The sequence below is a fragment of the Sciurus carolinensis genome, chromosome 19 (genome assembly GCF_902686445.1).
Source record: "Sciurus carolinensis chromosome 19, mSciCar1.2, whole genome shotgun sequence".
NCBI classification, from domain to species: Eukaryota; Metazoa; Chordata; class Mammalia; order Rodentia; family Sciuridae; genus Sciurus; species Sciurus carolinensis.
In genome coordinates, this window is record NC_062231.1 from 28,437,246 (window position 1) to 28,458,057 (window position 20,812).

The window sequence follows — 20,812 nt, forward strand, 5'->3', positions numbered from 1 at the left end:
TACATAAACCTTTCCCAGGAGTACCAATGTCAAACTCCATAGATGCTTGCTTTCTTCTCTTTCTGAATGTTCTGAGGTGTTACAGAAGGAAATGAGGAGGCTACATCAGGGCCTGCATGGCAGAGTCTACCTCAAACTTGGAAGCCTCCATACAATGACTAGTTGGCCTTTCGAAATAATTTTTTAAAACCTGTCATTATTCATAAATGGAACAAATGAACACTCTTTTTTAAAGGAGACATTTTTTTCCTTGAAATGACCCAAACACTTCATAAAATTGTCCCGTTATTTTTAAGACCTGAGATTTTAAACTAACTTTGCGGTAGCTTATTTTAACACTCTTAACATACATTCAGCACAGTTCACCTCGACAGGCTTGAAGGCTGCATATTTTATGCTTGGACAAAGAGCAGACTGTAGGTCTTTCGCCAAGCACAGTCAATGCTCTTGAGTATGGGTTCCCGAAAATGCTGAAGAATTTTTTTTTTCTATTTATTGTTATAGCTTGAATCCTTGTGTCTCTTGTAGGCTTTAAGTGACATAAATATGCATTTCCATCTGCACATCCTTGTCAGGAATAGTTCTGCTGGGAGGTGTTATGCCACCCAACTACTTCCAGAATAGAGTCTGTTAATCCTGTTACCACTATAGAAACTCAGAGGAGAAGTCTACTCAGGCCACTTCTGCAGCTGCTGTGGCTGCGATGGTTCCAGCCACCACACCCATGGTACCGAGAGGAAGCAGGAGAGCTGGATTCCTCCAGTAGCAGGGCGGTAGGGAGTGCTGACCTCAGTCTCTTGCTTGTAGTGGTGGTCTGCCAAATTCTAACTGTGAACCCTGTAAACCCTGAATAGTAAAAACGGAGGGATATAGCAAGCCCACCTAATTCACACACACGTGGATACATATGCTACCGTATTCACTGAGATACACAATATTAAATGAGCAGGAAGAATTATATATTAAGATTTAAAACTAGAAATAGATGGTCTAACCCCAGTGGATAGAAATGAACCACCTGGAGACCGCTGGGTTAACCTTCTACCAGGTGGGACACCAAGAAATCGATCATAAAACTCCAATCAGGCCTTTCAACAGATTCCATAATGCAGTTGGGCACAACGTGGACAGAGGAATATGAGTACGCCTGAGGTTGTCTTCTCCAGATCCTCCCTCCTGTTATCTCTTGAGCTTCTGCCACTGTTTCTTGGCCTCTGTCCTCTCTGGGGCCTTAGCTTAGGTCTTATTTCCAGCCTACATTTACAATGTCCACCCTAGATGGATGCCAACAAGGAGCGTCCTAAGTGCCCCAACTGATATGTCATCTCTGAGCCCTCATGACTCAAAGACCAGACCATCTAAAAGAACCAGATACAATCACCGGCCATTCAGTAAAATATTTTTAAGAAGAATGTATTGATCTATAAGTGATGAGTGAGTGTTTTGAAGTGCCCAGTTCCATATGACACAAGAGTTCTCAGAATTACCCACAATCTAGCTGTGGAACAAAACTTCCATACAAAGACAGTGGATATGAAGAAAGTTTTCCCTTATGGGACAGAAAGACTGACTACTCAGCTGTATCAAATGGACACTTGGATCCAAGTTCTTTCTAAACTGATAAAATAAATCATTTTAATGGTAAAACCTAGAATTCACCAAAGAACAGTAGACAAACTCTTCCAATCACTGTTGGTGCAAGAAAAAAACTGATGATCTCTCTGGAATTTCAGAAATTCAGCCATTAATTCAATAGGAGCTTTCCTATGGTTTCAACCTACAGAAACAGATTCACATACAAAAAAGTTCAAGAGTATTTATCATAGCAAAACTCAGAAACAACCTACATCTTATTGAGTGGGGAACTGATAAATAATTTCTGACATTACTATGCAAGAAACGTTAGTGCATTCTTGCTTCTTCTCACATTGAGCACCTCCTCTATGCAGGTGCTCCTCCAGGATAGGAATTAATAAGCACAGACAGAGCTTTCATAAGGGTGGCACCTTAATGAAGTGTGGGAAGAAGCATATGAACCAAGAAAATATTTTTAGTGTTGAAAAGCACTCAAATTAAAGACTAGTGTGATAGAAATGGTGGTGGTGAGGGCTGTGGCTACTTCATGTCAGGTGGATCAGGCAGGGTCCTCTAGGGACCAGAAGCAGAGCCTGGGTAAGTGCAAGGTTACAAAAGGGGACTTGTTAGACTGCCTATGGGATCAGAAGTAGCTAGTCCCACAGTGGTCATCTGTAGACTGGACCAGCTCAAGACCCTGGAGCCTCAGAGCAAGAGGGACCAATGACGCAACCCAGTCCAGGACCAAAGGCCCAGACACTCCCTGGGGAATTGCCAGTCAGAGTCCTCTTTAGAAGGGTGAAGGAGCTGGTGTCTGGCGTCTGGCGTCAGGTGCGAAGGCAGCAGCAATCACATGCTCAAGAAGGAGGAGCTTACATCTGCTTTGGCCGTCTATCCTCTGCCGCCTTTGGTTCCATCCAGGCCCCCAGCCCAGAGGGAGCTGCCCACATGCAGGGCAAGTCTCCCCCTCGGTTTGCTGTCTCGTGTGTAATCCTAGGCGTCTCTCAACCCTGATCAACCCTCACACAGGACTCCTCCACTTTGGCACCATGAACATCTGCAGCCCACTCTGGATGGGCTTTTTGGGGAGGGGAGGCAGAGCAGGAGGCTTAGCAGCTCCTGGAGTCTAAATGATGCCAGTAGCGCCCATCTTGCTCGTGACAATGAAAACTGTCTCTAGACATTGTTGAATGTCCCTTTGGAGGTAAATCTGCCCCAAGTGAGAACTATGGTTTTAAATTTAACAAAAGGGAAGGTCTCTCTGAGGAGGTGATGTGGAGCTAAGACCTGAGTGTGTTTTCAACCAGCTTTAAAGTACACTCATACATTGCTGGTGGGACTGCAAATTGGTGCAGCCACTCTGGAAAGCAGTGTGGAGATTCCTTAGGAAACTTGGAATGGACCCACCATTTGACCCACTCCTCAATCTATACCCAAAGGACTTAAAATCAGCAAACTGCAGTGACACAGCCACATCAATGTTCATAGCACCTCAACTCACAATAGCGAAATTGTGGACCCAACCTAGATGACCTTCAATAGATGAATGGATAAAGAAACTGTGGTATATATATACAAATTAAGGCTGAATATAACTCAGCCTTGAAGAAGAATTAAATTATGGCATTTGCAGGTATATGGATAGAGATGGAAAATATCATGCTAAGCAAGATAAGCCAATCCCCCAAAAAAGGAAGACCAAATGTTTTTTCTAGTAAGTGGATGCTGATACATGATGGGGAGGGTAAGGGAAGAATGGAGGAACTTTGGGTTGGGAAGAGGGGAGTGGGAGGAGGGGAGGGGGCGGGGGTGTGAAAGATGGTGGAATGAGATGGATATCGTTACCCTATGTACCTGCATGATTGCACAAAAGGTGTGACTCTGCATCATGTGCAACCAGAGAAAGGAAAAGTTGAGCTCCATTTGTGTACAGTGAAGTCAAAGTGCATTCTGCTGTCATGTCTAACTAAATAGAACAAATGAAAAAATAAAATGCAGCTCAGGGAAAAAATGAGATATCGGGAGATGCTTCTAATAGAGTGGTAACAGGAGATATTAAACAAGATCCCAATACTTGTTTCTAAAATCTTTATCTAGACAGACAAAATAGCATTTTGGTTGGGAGCATAGAGCTGGAGCAGGCCTATCTTGGTTAAAATTTCAGCTCCACCTCGTGCTTGCTGGGTGACCTTGGATAAGTTGTTTGACATCTCTGGGCTTCTGCACAATAAAGGGAAACCAGGATGCCATCAGTACCCGCTGCACAGGGCTGCCATGAATAGTAAAGGGCTTAATAGTGCAAAGGTGTTAGAAGAATGAGCAACATTTTAAATTCATACTCATATATTAAGTAAAACCAGGATATATACTATTAATTGATATTCACACAAGTTTTAATAGATTGGCATTCTAGCTAATAGATTCTAATGTCGTGTTTATTGATTAAAATGTCATATGCATTTGAATTTACAGATAAATTAGAATATACAGGATGTATTTTATTCTAAATAATGCCATCACATATATGCACCAGATATTTCCATTTTTGTGAAAGAAATTCAACCATGCATTTAAAATCAAATGAATTATACAGATTTATTTACTTTCTATCTTTTTATGTTCATTACAGTTTAACATACAAATGCAAATATTGCTTTCAAATAAATATGTGTTTTAGCTTAAGAGAGAAATTGGTAGATTTCTCCCAGGACCAACGGTCATTCCAAAAGTGGAGGAGAAAGCCCAACGGGATGTGCTCAGAAGACCTGTCCTCGGGATGCGTTCCCATCATCTGAAGGCTGACACCTGCCTGTCATCTGTCAGCCAGCCTAGCAGTCACCTGAAAGTTATTTAACACTTGAGTTCTGCCAAATGCTGTGCTGGGTGCTGGAAAATCCAAGGTGACCGGGGCACAGGTTCCTTAAGGAGCTCAGGGAGAACGGGAAGAGGACTGGTATGGAAATCCGGGAAGGTCCAGGAGGAGGGTCAGTGTGCACCCTGACCTCCAGGTTGCCCGAGGGAACATGCATTTCCACCGGCATCGGGGCAGGGGTGGGGAGCCGCTGGCACTGGGCTTCAGGGATTGCCAAAAGGTGCTTTGGCCTGAACATCCACTAGTGGGGCCCCTTGATGAAGTAGCAGCAGCAACAGTTTCCCTGGAGAGAAGGCATCTAGAAGGAACAGAGTCGTTAACTCTAGAGAACACCCCAACCTCATGACAGGGCCCCTGATTTCCAAATGTGTCTGAGAACTAGAAGACACAGGAATAAGACATAAACAAGTTCAAAAGCCAGCTCACTCGGGAGGCTGAGACAGGAGGATCGCAAGTTCAAAGTCAGCCTCAGCAAAAGCAAGGAGCTAAGGAACTCAGTGAGACCCTGTCTCTAAATAAAATACAAAACAGGGCTGGGGATGTGGTTCAGAGTCGAGTGTCCCTGAGTTCAATCCCTGGTACCAACAACAACAAAAGAGCCAGTTTGGCCTCTTCCCAGCTGGGCACCAGAGTGTCTGTCCACTTCCTCATTCATCTGTCAGCGAAAATACTTGGCAAAACTGTTGTGAGCATCAAAGGTGATAACACCATGGGAGACGCTAAGCGGCTTTCACATAGCTGGGATGAATGATTGTGATCGTTCTAACGTAAGAGAGAATATTTGAGTAGAGTTTAATTTTTTAACATTTATATTTAACACTGATAGTAAAAATACCTGTGTATACAGTAGCAATGATGCTGTTTAGAGACAGGGTCTCACTGAGTTGCTTAGCACCTCGCTTTTGCTGAGGCTGGCTTTGAACTCATGATCCTCCTGCCTCAGCCTCCAGAGCCGCTGGGATTACAGGCGTGCGCTACCCAACTCCTGAGATACTTTTATTACAAACATTGGACTCGAGGTAACTGCATAACACTGCAATGGAGACTGATAAGGTCAAACTGTCTCTGAGTTGGAAGAAGGTTCCAGCATCTCCTAGGAGCCAGTCGCTCCTCGTCACCAGCTGATGACCTGGTTACAAGAGTGGCTCCCCTCTCCAGGGCTGGTCTGCAGGTGCAGGGCGCAAGGCAAGCAGAAAACCCAGGAAGTCACCTGGAACAGAAGCAGACAGCCACGAGGCCCGTCAGCCCCAAGGTCGGAGCCGCTCCGCAGGGTGGAGGAGGCTGGGAGGCCGGTTCGGCCTCCCTCCCTCGGGGCTGCGTACCCTTCCTTTGTCTTCATCTTGAACGCTCGCTGCTATTATTTCTGGAGAAATAATGTGCTTCTGCTCTTTCCCACTCTTTAAAGGACATTTGCTAAGGCTGATTGAAAGGGCTTCAAATGTTCTCCTGTCACGGCCCCCGATAAACATTTCATCTGACGCTTTTGAGGCCCAGTGCAGTTGAAGGACTCTGAAAGACCAGTCAAAACGAGGGTGTGTAGAACTGCCTTTTTTACTTGAAAGTCTTTAAAGGACATCTTCCAACCAGAGCTGCTGTTGGAAAATTTAAAGAAAAACACGTCAGATGTCTTTAACTCACTTATTCTTCCCCAAAGTTAAAACGAATGAACCCCAGGTTTTGTTCCGTCCAATCCGACAGGCAACAGCAATTGGGTATCCCTTGATGACGGATGCCCATGCACTACTAAAAGGTGACAAGGATTTAGAAAGTCCCCATCCGTCAGCGGAGAAAACCATCTACTCGGCGGCTTCCTTCACCCTCCAAAGAAAGTACGGTTTTGTTAAAAACAGCCTCCTTGAGGACCAGCCACCTTTTATTTTGCTTTGGCCAATGCTGAGGATTCTTATCTTCCTGATTCTGCCGTTTCCAGCCATCCTCCTCCATTTCCCAATTTTTCTAACTTTCGTGTGAACTTTGCGAGATTCTCATAGAGAAAGATTTCTCTGCCCTGTCCTTTTGGTCAACAGTTTTACCAGTCAGTCATTAATGCTTTGGTGGCTTATACCTTGAAATGTCACTTGTCTGCCTTGATCTGATCTCAACCACAGATAATGACGGTGCTAAATTCTAAGCCAGAGAACAGTCAAAATCCAAGGGAACATATAATTCACCTCTATAGCTTAGAAAATGATCCGTGCATTTGAAATACACACTCACTTTTTAAAAAAAGTGAAAAGTTTTGGTGCAGAGCTGCAGTTACAGCCACTCTGCCTTAAGGGCTAATGCAAACATTTCTGTCTAGGTGTCTGGAGTCTCACTCACAAGAAAATCTTAGCCAAAGCTGCCTGTTTCCAAGGCAGCCTGGCCAGAGGGTGGTGGGTCAAGTGAGGACAGGAGGAAGGGGCTGCAGGCAGGTCATCGGTGTCCTGTGCGGGCGATTGCCATGTGCACTGTGCTGCTTCTGCTTTATGAGGGAGGAGATCAGAGGGTAGAATGAGAAACCTCATTTCGATCCCAGTGTATGAGATATGTCGGGTCCTCACCACGTGGACACCAGTGGCTATTCCAAGAAGCCCACCATGAGGGCACAGAGGGCGTCACTTGGGTGGTTAGCAAAAGGAAGAGCAGCTGTGGACTTGAGATGTTTGGAAGGAAGAACAAAACGGGAATCATAAATGACTGGACAGAGGGAAGAAGGGCTTTGCACCCAGGGACCTGGAGAAGATGGAAAGAGACAGTCCAAGAAGAAAAATCGATTCTGGACTCCTGGGAGGCTCAGAGTTACCCCTTGCGGGGAGGAGAAGGGACTTAGTAAAAGGAGAAGGACTTAGTAAAAGTCACGTAAGACAGAGAGGAGTTGGCTGGAAACCCAAATAAAATAGCCAGTGGTCAGTTCCAAGGTGAACCTGCCATGGTGATGATCCAAGGCCCCTGAAGAACCGCGGCCTAGATGCCCGAGGGTTTGCTTGGGCGGTCCTAGAGGTGGCAGCTGGCGGGCCTCATGGAGGTTTTAGGCCAACGACATAGATTCAGCTGCGAGTAAGGACAAATACACCCTTCCAGGGTGGGATGCAGGAAAAGGGATCAAGGGACCAAGTTCTATGGAATAAGGATGTTGAAGGAGCTGGAGGGAAGGCAAGTGAGTGAAGGGGCCTCTGGCAGAGGGAAGGGAGGGGCAGGAAGAGGGAGGCCAGGAGGCCAGGGAGAGGGAGGCAGAGAGGCCAGGGAGAAGAGCAGGAGAGAGCAAAGTGACCAGAGCCAGGGGCCAGGCAGGGAGAGGCTGCACACCCACGTCTACATCTATAAAGACTCAAAAAGGTGCCAAAGTGATAAAGTCACATTAGTGAGCAGAGATGAAAAGCACTAAAATGTTTCCTTCATAATGAAAAGTAAATAAATTACCAGCGCCTGTCACCTTGATTCATCTCTCGCATGTGGGTGCTCAATAAATGTTAATTGAATTAAATTAATAACATTTGCTCAATGGTAATAAAAAATTAATTAACTGTCCATCGTTCTGTTACTTAGTTTATGCCCACTGGTCCTCGAGAGTATGTCTCACCCAAACAGGAGTTTTCTATTTCACTGGTGTTCATGATCTGCTTTTATTTTTTTTTTCCTAAGAACTAGAGAAGAGCTGCTAATTTTTGGTCCTAATTTTGTTTTTTTAATTTTTTTTTCAACAGTAAAAAAAAAAATTATTTTCTGAGTTAATGTCAAGAACTATGTATAACATCCCAAATATAGTTTCTCACGCCTTATTTAATTCCAAAATAGTTTTCTCTGCAGAAGATGCCATGGTGCATGTACTTCTCCTTTTAGATTTTTCTACTTTATAATACTTTGGGTGCAGTGTCAAGTGCCACCATAGAGGAAGGAATCTGGGGACATTATTGCTAGCATTCCACCTTCAAAAAATGGAAGATGTCAGTAACAGTCACCCAAAAACTGTGACTCCCTTCAGATGTCAGAATTCTGGGCTGAACAGACTGAGTTCTGGAATGTGTGTGTCAGATGATTCTTTAATGAGCAACAGATAGCTCCCCCTGGGGAGTGAAAAAAAAATAAAAATATAAACAGAGAGATGGAATTAAAATAACTTTATGAATGGCAGTTCAACTTCTCCACAAAATCCTCTCCGTACAATCTTCGTGCGCTCCAAATGGTTGCTTACTGTAGCACCAACTTACATTCAAAATGCTATACTTAAAACGGTCGCAAAATTAAAAAGAGAATCATACCACTTGGCTGTAAGCTGCGTTCTCCCGTGTTCTTACATTCCAGTAACCTCTATCCAACTTTTTTTTTTTTTTTTTTTGGTTACTGAATTACTTTGTGCAAAAGCAATTTAGATTACATGCAACCTGACTACGTGTGATGATTTGAACTGATTGTTAATTAATTCTATTAAGTAAATAGCTGCTGCAATCTCCACTCTCACCAAGATTTCGTTATCTATCAACTCTTTCTCAGCTGAGGTCTTCAAGGCCACTTGTGACCGAACAGTCAGGTTTCCCCAAGTGTGCAAGAGACTCCTTTTGCCTTGTGAACATTGCTAAGGGAAATGGGGCTTTTTGCCAGGCTGGCTTGGGGTAGGGGCTATGCTTCGGGATTCAAGGTGCAAGGGTTTTGCTGAAGAGCAGCTCCAGCGGTTAGGAAGCCAAGGCAAAAGCTAAGGACGAATCAGAGGTGTCTTGTACAATGCAGAAGAGACAAGGATAAGAGCAAAACCGGAGCCCACCAGCCCTAGGTTCGAATCCCAGTGCTAACACCAACTGATGAGCAGGCCTGGGGCAGCTGACCTTGGCCAATGCTCTACGTCCAGGCTCCTCTTGTTCACCTATGAACTGCAGCACCGACTTCTGCTTCTCCCTCCTGCTCCAGGAAGTGAGTAAGGTCTACTCCTAGCCTCAGAGAACACATGAGAGTAGGGAATGTGGTATGAGTTAGGTGAGGCATTTGTGCAGAGTCCTCGTTTCCATCCTGGGTCATCCTGTCCCACAGGGGAAATCTGACAATGTCCACAGACACTTCTTATGAGCACAATCTAGGGGTACAGGTACAGCTCCCATTGGGAGCTACTGGTGCCCAGTGGGTAGAAGACAGGGATGCCACTGACCATCCTCTGGCCCACCACGTCGATCTTGCTTCAGGGGGTCTCATGCAGTGTTCCAAAGTCCATCTGTTTGTGATGTTGGCTGGTTACCGGGAGATTTGATATCCAAATAAGGAAAACGAACTTATTTTCATCATCATCATTATCATTATGTCATTAATTTGGTGAATCCCTCTTGTGTAGAGCAAGCCTAGAATTTCCCCATCTGTGGAGCCAATTTGATTTCTGTATTCAACACTGTGCTAATTGCTGTCAACAATTGATGTTTTCCTGAACCCTGTCTCTGCCAATCCTTTCAAGGGCGGATTAAACCATAACCAAGAGATTTAAAGCCAGCAACATACAGGGAAGGGAATAAAAATTAAGCATTGTTGAAAACCAAGACTGTTTGAAAAATCATAAATAAAAATGGCCTACGATGACCGTATGTAGCAAGCCAACTCCTAGGCCTCCTGCCAGTTCTGAGCTGCCAGAGAGCAGCCACTGCATGGCCTGCCTGAGAATCACTGATTCACGACTCTAGGATGTTCTCTCTCCTCTGCTCTCAAGCGTGGAAGGTCCCACGGTCCCCAAACTCGACTGCATGTTGGGGAATTAAAAAAAAAATCCTCCAGGGATTATGTTTTAATTGGTCTGCAGGGGAGGGAGGTGTTTGACCTTTAAAAAACATTTCAAATTTTTAGATTTCTCAAGTGATCCTACTCCACAGAAAACTGCAGAGATTTCCATTTGTCCCAAATGAAGAAGCACCTGGGGAGGGTGAGGAAGATGCGCATGGCAGGAACACTTTCCTTGCCGTGAGCCACATTCGAAGGGTAAATCATGCCAGGTGGTCAATCAGGGTCTTGGTGTCAGTGACTCGGGGCACTATTCAGTCACACAGGTCCCAGGCTAGCTGTGGGACTGCCATCCCAGAACCCACCCTCGTTTGGGTCCTGAGATGTCCCTGGGAATGGCCTGGCTGCTGATGTGAGAGGGCCTTCTTCCGCTCCCCCTCTCACCCACCTCGGGACTCTGCTTGCTGTGGAGGCGAGTTGTGAATTCGCTGCTCTGCCGTCCAGCCTGGCCTTGCTCTCACGTGCTCTAAGGAATGCGTCTCTTGCAGGCACTTCCGATTGCTGTCACGTGCTCAGTCGCTGCTCTGCCAATCTGCACTGTGCTGTAGTCACCGCTGTGCCCAGGTCCTCCCTAGTACCTGTCACATAACAGACCCGATTAGTATGTGGAATGGGTGGATAAACACTGGAGCTCCAAAATGCAGGAAGTGCTGACCCTCCCAGCTCCCTTGACACCTCTTCAAATAGGAATCTTCATCAGGACCTTTGCTAGAAGTTCCTTGAACATCTCTGGCACTTGTGCCAGCTGATTAGATGGAATATGTTGTGTCCCCAGGAAGCACATCCCCAAAGCCACAGAGGCGATCACGTGGCAGGATCTAGTAAATGCTAAGACAGAGAAAGGGGTGGTAATAGAGTGTCTTGGAGAAAGAAGTAGGAAGGCACTATGTAATAACTCAATCAAGCACAATGCAATTGATAAAGAAAAACATAATAAAGGGACTTGATTGAGGGCAGGCCTGTCACTCAGCAGGGCTGCCCAGCAGTTAAGACCTTCTTCCTGTTTATCGGATCCATCATGTACCACAACCAGATGCTGATGACCTCCTACGAGGTTTGTTGATCTGAGCGAATAAATTTCTTGATTCTCCCTACTCATTGAAAAAAATATCCAAAACCTATAGTAGAAATACATGTTACAAATTGATGGTATAGGCAGAGCTTGTAAAATATATAAAATTAAGTGACTGTACTCTATTCTTAATAGTACTTTTTTCCAGAATGGTCACACTCAATACTGCTTCCTTCTTTTTCAGAAGACTTTATTCTTATATCCTAGAATGTGAACTTTTCTGCACATGTCCATTCTTAGACTACCAGGTAAACTACAGGAGGTTTGTGTGTGTGTTTTCTTTTCTCGTCTAGATGTACAACTCACAAATGAAAACCATGCAGATGAGAAAACCATTAATGCTATGGTTATAAATTCAGTATCCGAATTCAATATCACAGATGGACCGGCCAAGGAAACCCCCAATGAGAAAAAGCTGTCAGAATCCAGCACGTCACTGTCCTCCTTGGAAGAATGTCAGACGGAATGCTCCTACCTCCAAACCAACCCTTCAGAGCATCAGAGAGACACTGAGGGTATGTTTCCCAGAATCCAACTGTTTCTAAATAAAGCACCCAGCCCCCAGCCCCTGCAAAATCACCACATATGCTGTGAGGGAAAAAAAGTCTTTATGAATATTAAACAGCTTGACTTGGATTTGGAATCCTTGGGAGTGACACATGTCAAGGTCACTTTGCAGTTGTGAGGTGCTTGGCAGATTGTTTGCTCTCAAAGTGGGGAATCAGAGGCAATGTATCTTAAATAGTAGGGCTGGGCAGGATCATTCTTATGTGGGACTGTGAAGTGGGTAGAGGGAAATGGCAGACTTCTTTCCCTCCTCAGAGTTGGGATGATTCAGCCCGTGGATCCAGGCAGACAGGAGAAGGCAGAGCAGAAGGGGATTAAAATGCTGGAAGTACAGAGATGGAGGCAGTATCAAATACCAAGAGGCTTCAATCAGCCCTCTCTGAAGAAGCTTTGCTTCCCCTAGGTAATATCACTTTTCAGGCATTCTGATCAGAGAAACCTAGACCAAAGCACCCGGGCTCAACATAAAGGGCACGTCATGTTTGCAGAGGCAATTTCAAATTGATCTCTGCGCAACTCTGAGCATCATCAAGTTCAAAGTCTCGGACTCTGTCCCAGGAACGTACAGAGTTTGACTCAGGTTAAGGTTCCCCTGACCTTTACAGGGGACACAACCACTCTGGAGTTCTGCAGCTTTCAGAACCTGCATTGCATTTAAAGGAAGCCCGGGGTTTCTCAGAGGAAAACGTAACAGGGTATTGTCTGTCATCTACCCTTAAATTCATATTTAATTTTATAGATAAGAACAAATTTTAAATAAACTGCAAAAGCCCATTGGAAATCACATTCATCTAACTCTTGCCTCTGAAGTTGATTCACTGTACAAAACTGGGCACATTTTATTTCTTCTATTTTTTAATCATCTCTCTCAGTCTCAGTTACATAGCATGACATGGTAGAGCTAGCAACACGCCCTGGCTCCTTTGGAGGATCAAATGAAATAACACGGATAAAGCCCTTGGTACCTAAGCTGGCACACAGTAGGGACACAATCCCAGCTTTTATTATGGCTTCAGTGTCAGGCAGAAGGAAAGAGAAGACCCCTAGCATGTGCTATGAAGGCGGCACTGTGTGCAAAGGTCGAAGTGGCTCCCTTATGCTAGAAACCCTCGGCTGCACTGCCGGGCCTGCAGGAGAGAGGGGAACGACAGCGTGGGGCAGAAGGGAACAGGTGGGACTGGGTGAGCCCGGAGCAAGGTCATCTAGAGGTCACTTCTACCTGATCCCATCTGACGGCTGCCAGAGGACACACAGGCCCCAAGTCGCAGACCTCGAAGCTCTCCAAGCCAAAGGTTAGGATGTGAAATTTCTGAACTTCCCAGCGTTGGGAACTCGTTCTATCTGTTTTATGGAGCACAGGTCACTCCCACGGACGCATCTTGGGGCTCCCTTTGGCCTGCAGACCACAGCGCCCATCCAGAACCATGCTCAAATTTCTGTCTTTGGCAGAGGCTAACACCAGTCAGGAGAATAAGCCATGCAGAGGAGTTCTCTGCAAAAGCATTGCGACACTGCAGTCTTGCACTGGGTTGTACCAGGAAGCATGGGTGGTGCTTCATCAGGAGCATTCGCTAATGGTCCCAGAGGTAGGAACTGCTATTGTACCTGTCCAGAGAGTAAAACTTCCATCCCTCCCATCAGGGATTGTGGGAGGAGGCAGGCTGGCCAACTACCACGATATCGGGTGCCTCGTATTCTCAGAGCCGGGCAAAAATGACATCTCCGTTAAAATGACAGCTAAAACTCAAAAGCATCCTGCAGAAAAATAACAGCTCACTCCTGGCTAAAAAGAGCAAGGAGACTCACAAGGATAAATGAATGCAGTGGTTTTCTAAAGAACTTGACTGAAGCCAGCCCCACCAGCAAATTCAGGCAAGTTCAGCCCCCCATGAACCCTCTCCTTGATGCAGTTAGAGCTGTGGACACCTGTGTAAGATAGAAGGCAAATCACTCAGGCTAAGACCCACAGACAATGACAAGGAACTCGACTCTTAAACAGCAAACATCAAGGAAATTCAAGGCAATCAAGAGTTAAGTCAGACATGCTTCGTTTTAGGGAATTTTTGATAGTAATTAATTTAAGGATGCAGAAATTGAGAACTGGGGTCATTGTTCGTACTGAGATAAATACAGAAATATCTTTGAGGAACAGCAGGGAAAACAGAAGGGAAAAGAGAAGATTGCATCCACTTTCATGTAGTTTGTGGTTAATTTATCTTCAGATGTATAAACGAGTGCATAGGAATGGATGCTTAATTGCTAATATCTATTATTTATACACATCACCCACTTAAAACAGGATGGAAAAGCCTCGCACATGCAGATTTTGTGAAACGTTCTGCGTCCATTAGCGCAGTTCATGGTGTGTGCTCTGATGGGAATTAAGAGGATCTCTACTGCACATCACAGGCGATGGGCTGCAGCGTTACTTTGTTATTAAGTCGTGGTTCATCATGTGTGGTCCCTTTCCAGAATAAAATGGGAAAAGTACAGAGAGCTCTCTGTACCTGCTTCTGCTTCTGGGTTCTTCTGATTGCAGAAGCATTCCCGTGGATAAGAAAACCAGGGTTACACATGGTGTTAGAAACCAGCTCCCTTAAAAACATAATCCTGAGCGTATGCCTAATTGATGTATAATTTTGAATTCGAGATGTCTCATTCAGGTGGAAGAGGCAAACCATAAATACAAGACACCTCAAAAGAACAGTCTTAATTACAGCATGGGCTACTGAATAAAATGATTACATTTTCTACACTGTAAATTTCATACAATTAAATATAGTGGTGTCACCTTTATAAAATGTTTCAATTTTATAATTATTTCAGTTCATTTGCTCAGAAAAAAACATAAGCACAGATTTACCAAGTATCACCCAAACCTAGTCATTCTGGTTCTAAAGAACTGACTCGGATGTTACTTGTGCTTGTCTGAACTTAAATAGATCTTGACATATTTAAATAGCTATTAAAATTGATAACATCAGGGATGATACCCCACCCAAAGGCATTCAGTCACACTTTATTTATTCCCATTCTATCTTACAGGTTTTTTTTTTTTTTTTTAACTTAATGTTGGGGGAGTGAGAGTCAATTTTTAGACTTTTCAATCAAAAACTTTTAGCCATGAGTGGGAGCCAGGAGATTCTGAGCCTCATTTCGAGGCAGCTGTGTGAAGCACAGGCTTGCTGGAGAGACGGGTCTGGGCCGGTTTCACCTGGCCTCTGATCTTGCCTTGCTTTGCTTCAGGGGCGAAGGAGGGATGTTGCTGGTTACGTCGAGTGGCTTCTGTAAGAACCGCGTTCTTGCTACTTGGGATGAGCTCCCGCGGTAGCAGGGGGTGCTGCCGAAGTCGGGAAGTGTCAGGGGAACTGCAGTTGGCAGCTCAGAGGCCTCATCCTGCCTCCACCTGATTATGTGCACAGGAGCAAGGTGCAGACAGTGGCGGTGGCCGTGACCCTGGGGCTGACCTCAGGACCCTTCCTGGGACTTCCTTTATTATATTTTCACTTGAATTAAACGTGACCCTTCCAGTGGGACAGATCCTCCCTCATACTCAGCCAGTCCCCAGAGTATGTTGAGCACCTCTGGAAGCCGGATCATCCTCAGCATCTTCAGGCCTCTGGGTCCCAGAGGTTCCCCTGGGTGTGAGAGGAAGACGAAGCCACCTTGGGAGGGACCTGTCACGGCTTCTCACTCCAGTCAATACCCCTCTGGGCTGTGTGGGCTGCAGGTGTCCAGCCATCTTACTCCAGGCTTAAGAAGCAGGACGGCAGATGGGCACACTGTCGGCAGCCATCAGAGCAGACGCAGGGACCAGAGGCTCGGCAGAGGGCGTTTCCTGTGCCAGGAATCGTTGCCAAGGTCACTGAGGAGTTAAAAGATTCATATGAGGAACAGCGAGTCCACGGCAGTGGTCGCACGAGGGCCCTTCCTCCCCCAGTCCCTGCAGACCCATAGCGGGGGCACTGCACTGGCCTGCAGGCCATGGCAACCAGCCTTCATGGACGGGCCACCAGTGACTGGCACCACAGCCTCGGGAACAGGGGAACTCCAAGGAGAAGACGCCACTGCCGCCCAGGAGCACCCAGAGCCAAGAGAGGGTCAGCTTCCCAGTCCTCCTGCTGCCTCCTGGGCCCGAGCCAGGCCAGAAGCGGCAGAGCAGGGAAAGCAGAGGACAGCAGGTCACTGGTAAGCGCAGCGTCCTGCACCAGGGCCGAGACTGACAGGAGGAGAGTGTGAGCGTGCAGAGGGCTCAGGAGCTGTGCCACCTGCCGTGCCTCCTGGCTGCCTCTCACCCTCCGTCCCTCCTCTATAAACAGGGCAGTGACTGTACCCGACCTGGAGCCGTTCTGAGACCCGTGTGAGATGCACAGAACGGGTGGAGGGCGCAGGCTGGCCCTGGGTGAACCAGGGACCCCTGCCTGTGGGACAGAGAGCACCAGCTTGGATCCAGAGGGAGTGAGACGGGCATCCCCGCTGTACCACCTAGAGCCGGGAGGCCTGAGGGCGGTCGGCGGCAGTACCGGAACCTCGTCCTTTCAAAAGCGGGAGGGCAATGCTTCCCCCTGAGACTCAGTCACTGATTCGCTCATTCAGCCAGAGATACGGCTTCCCACCTCCTGTAACGTGAAACCAGCGGACACGCTCACTCGGTCAGTGCCATCTCGTGGTCAGGGCCGTGAAGGAGAAGAAAGCAGGTGCCGCAGGAGTGCTGGCAACGTCGTGGCTCCAGGCGTCTTAAGATGGACCTGAAGGTCCACACGGGGCTGGGTACAGCTGGAGGAGGCTGTGCCAAGCACCACAGGGCCCAACGCACACCCAGGTCCCCAGCTGGGCTCGTTCCAAACAGGGACGTTCAGACAACGCAGCTGCCCTGTGGTGAGGATTGAGGAAAGCGGGCCCCAAGGTCAGCAAGGAGGCAGAGGCCCAAGACCCAGGGCCTGCAGGCTCTGGCAAGCACTGGGAACCGACGGCAGCTGCACTTTCTAATGTCAGATTACAAACATCACAGCTGCTGAATCTGAAGTGGGCCCATGTGATTGCAGAATGTCCTCAAGAGGAGGCCATTGCCATGGGCTCTGGTGACGGCTGATGGGGCCAGAGTTCACGTGGCGGCTCCGCAGGGGGCAGAGGCTCGAGGGAGACGTGGCAGGATGCAGGGGTGCCCTGGACATGGAGGAGATGATGAGAAAAAGAAAAATAGCAAAGAGCGCCTGCCTGGTTTCTGTAGAATTCATTGGGTGTTCAGGAGCCCCTCCTGCGAGAAACCAGAGGGACAGGTGCGGGAAGGGGAGGAGGATGCAGCAGGGCCTTGGCACGTGCCATGTCCTGAAATCACTGAAGAGAGAGACGTAGGCCACAGCATGCGTGGCGTTCCTTCCTGGGGGCCAGGGAGAAGGGTGTGAATCTCAGGATGCGACTGATGTCAATTTACAGAACGTGGGGAGGCAAAGGAAGGTCAGGTCAGGGACAAGCAGACCCCGACTCCCTTTCCAAACAGCCGCACTTTCCCCCAACCTGCCAGCATTACTTCTGGGCCAACCAAAGTTGGTCCTATGCAAACTAGTTTTTTGCCTGCTCATGTAGAATGATTTAATATGCAATTCAGGAGAAGTCCGGAACATGCCTGAAAGTCTGGAAAAATCTGTTTTCAATTCATTAATGTTACCTTGTTTTTCTGGGCAAGAGGCTCTGCCTTTTATAAGCAAATAAAAAGGACTGACTTAGAAACAGAAAAAAAAAAAAAAAAAAACAGCACTATTCTCAACTGCAAAATAGAAGAGGGCGGAAATCCAATGCCAAATTGGTCGAATGATTAGGCCAAAACACACACTCTCTCTCTCTCTCTCTAATGAATAAAATCTAAGATTTGCATCAGAAGCAGAGGTGTCCAAAGTCTGCAAGGCCACATCACAAGCAGGCTCCTCACACTACAGCAAAAAACACCAGGTCCTCCCTCACCAGCAGCCCCTGTGTCCAGCCCTCCTTACTCCAAACCAACTTTGAGCCTTGTGTGTATAAAGCACAGGGTCCCTGGGATCGTTTTTACAAGGTCGTAAGCCTGAGTGGGTCTCTTGAGCCTCCAGCCCCAGGGATCATGGAGGACCCCTTGCCAGGGGCTCCTGTGGGAGCAACTAAGCTCGCCAGGTCACAGGTCCCACCCACTTTAGAAGAGCCAGGACAAAATAGAGTCCGTGTCCTGTTACTAACTCACTCCTGAGTTTCCGTGGGTGGTTCGTGGTGATAGGAGTGAGTTGGCCGTTTGCTAGGAGGCAGCCGAAGCTCATGAAAACACACCCAGGCTGGCAAGAGATGAGCACCCAAGTCACAGAGGTATTATGGAAAATGCAGCCTAACTTTAAATACCAAGTAACGGCCACCACACCTGCAGCAATATATGGCAATTAAAGTCGTCGTAAAAGTCATGGTGTGTTTCATTTTACCACCATCTCACTGGGAAGGAAAAAGGGTGGGTGGGAAAGGAGCAAGGGCGATTTCAGTTTATCTATTCTCCAGATTCACTCTAGAACTTCAGGTAGTATTTTATAATACGTTAAAGCCACTTTCTTTAAGATATTTGCTCCTTTTCTGAGCCTGATTACAAGTTCATTAAAGAAAGCAACCTTTTCTGGAAAAGGCTGTTGGAAGTAAAGAAACGGGGCAGAAAGCACATCCATTTCCTCGTGGGGGTCTCTTCTGCATGCTCTGCAGTCCTATCCACCCAAGTCTGAAAACCTGAAAGTCAGTCACATGCCATGGAGAAACAAGGTCCTCATGAGAATCAAAGCTTGATCAGTCAATCAGCCCGTCTGGAGGGGCGTTTGCAGCCCGAGCCGGAAGCTGACTCCCCACCATCAGTAACCTTCAGACTACAGATTTTGATTAACTGGATGACTTATCACGTGAACACTCACCTACTTTCTACAGAGAAGCTCACACATGTTTGAGGCGTTATAAACTTGAAAATAAGTTATATTTTAACAAGAGAACTGCTACATCTTCTAACTAATTCCCTTTATGGAAGCAAAAAAATAAAATAATCCATAACCCATTGCAGCTGTTTGGCTAGAATTACCAATTACCTTCAGTGCCGCAGAGATACTTTCCAGATTTTTACAAGTCTGCATAGTAAATTTTTAAACCAATTTTCTTAAAGAGACTGATAAGATTTAAAACCTTTTAGACCTATGATGACATACTTCACTTAAATACTTGAATATAAAATCAAGGTTTTGCAGAACTGGAGGAAAATGGAGGCAGGAATTAAAAGTGAAACCCAACCCCAAAAGCGGTGATTCTTTTAAAAAACATTTATATTAAGTTTCAAAATGTACTTTTCGCTTGCATTTGAATATGGGTGTGGTGAATTTACTGGCATCCACGGGGGAGCAAATACCAAAGTGGGGCGACAAGAAGGGAGACCTGGGTAGCCTCTCCTGCCCGGGCTCACCTGGCTCCAGGAAAGGCTCTGCTCTTTTTCAAAACAGCTGCAAAGTTTCCAGGTAGGTAGCTAATTCTGTGGCTTCCTAGCACCTCTGTAGGCAAAGTAAGTAAAGGAATAGAGAAAAGTGTCGGCACTTTAAATAACCTGGTGATGTGGAATCGATAGGAAATGCTCAGGAAGTTAATCAAGCCATTACTTGGGTAGTGAGCCTGGTGGCGTGGGGGTGAGGCTGGAGTGAGCCATGGTGAGCAGCTGCCCTGGCGTGCAGGTAATCGAGAGCGCACTGCAAAGCTACCCAGTGTACCGCTCCGCTGGGCTGTCCTTGACCTGTCCCACGGGTGTTGCTGTCCATCTTATTCTTTCTTATTTTGTTTTTGTTCATGTGCAATGATGATTCTATTGGCCATTATTTTAATCACACACATTTCTGGCTACGGAGTGGTAACCCAGTACCTGGAGGATGATTAGCAATTCCATCTCCTCAGACACTGAACAACCGTTCCATTCTGGTGTAGTAATGGTGTCTCCTTCTTTGAACAGAGGAGTGTGCCTCGCTGATCCTCGCCTGTCTGTTTTGCCAGTTTGGGGACTGTCTGCTGATGCTGCCCGACACCTGCGAAGCGGTGTGCACGGGGTGGTGCTGCCCCGCTCATGGGTACCAGCAGGCCGCTGACCAGGAGCGCCCGCCCGGCGACTGCAGCTGCAACTGTGACATGGACTGCAGCCTCTTTGAGTCCTGCCATGAGACCAGCGAGTGTCTGGAGCTGGCCATGGAGATCTCGGAGATGTGCTACCGCTAGCCCCGCCCGGGGCCCCTGCAAGGCAGGAGATTCCATGGCAAGGAGACAGGTTTCTATGTGCCCAAATGCAGGGCTGTGTTGCAGTCCTTGGGTGCCTGGGGCCATTTGATTCTGCATCTCTCTGGGGACCTAGCATGGTCCACTCAACGGTCTCATTCTAAATTTCGCCAAGGCATGGCATCCAGAGAGTGAGCTTCCCGGTCAATGAGATGAACAGATCTTTAATGCCTCCTAGACGCCATAGGTGCACGACGTTGCCCGACTGCCCAACAGCACGTTAAGCCCCTCAGCACAGTGGCACCCCGCTCGCTTCATGGATTCAACCTCATTCACAAATTCAGGACAGATTAGTGCTTTCCTTCAGAATTGACATACATTAGCTCGTCTTTCTAATGGACTCATGCATAAACATTATGCATTGTTGGTTATTATTAATAATGTATTGTATAACATCATTTTGTAATTAAAAATTTATTTATACCGTCTCTTAAAATTCACTTATAGGTACAGTTTAGGTAGGAAAGGGAATTAAATGAATTAGAAACCATGTTCCTGTAATTACAACAGATGTCTCTGAAGCATCTCCAGTGAATTCTGAATCTGGTGCTGATGCTCCTAGACCGTGCTATGGCGTGTGCGTAGCTGTACCATCCCAGGCTGTGCATACTCTTGGTTTGTTCCAGAAAGGCTTTATTCTAACAAAGCTATGTGGGAGCAATGTGCATGTTTCAAGGATATGATCTCTGAGA

At 46.6% G+C, this 20,812-nt stretch overlaps 1 protein-coding gene across 2 annotated transcripts in view; it reads left to right on the forward strand.

Annotated features, from left to right (window-relative positions):
• The window catches only part of Mdfic2 (MyoD family inhibitor domain containing 2), a 99,535-nt gene extending 79,472 nt beyond the window's left edge, over positions 1 to 20,063 (forward strand). For both annotated transcript variants that reach the window (XM_047534561.1, XM_047534560.1), the window contains 2 exons: positions 11,546 to 11,767; positions 19,804 to 20,063. In XM_047534561.1, the coding sequence (XP_047390517.1) occupies positions 11,546 to 11,767; positions 19,804 to 20,063 (482 nt within the window). The remainder of the gene's footprint in view (positions 1 to 11,545; positions 11,768 to 19,803) is intronic.
• The last annotated feature ends 749 nt before the right edge of the window (positions 20,064 to 20,812 follow it).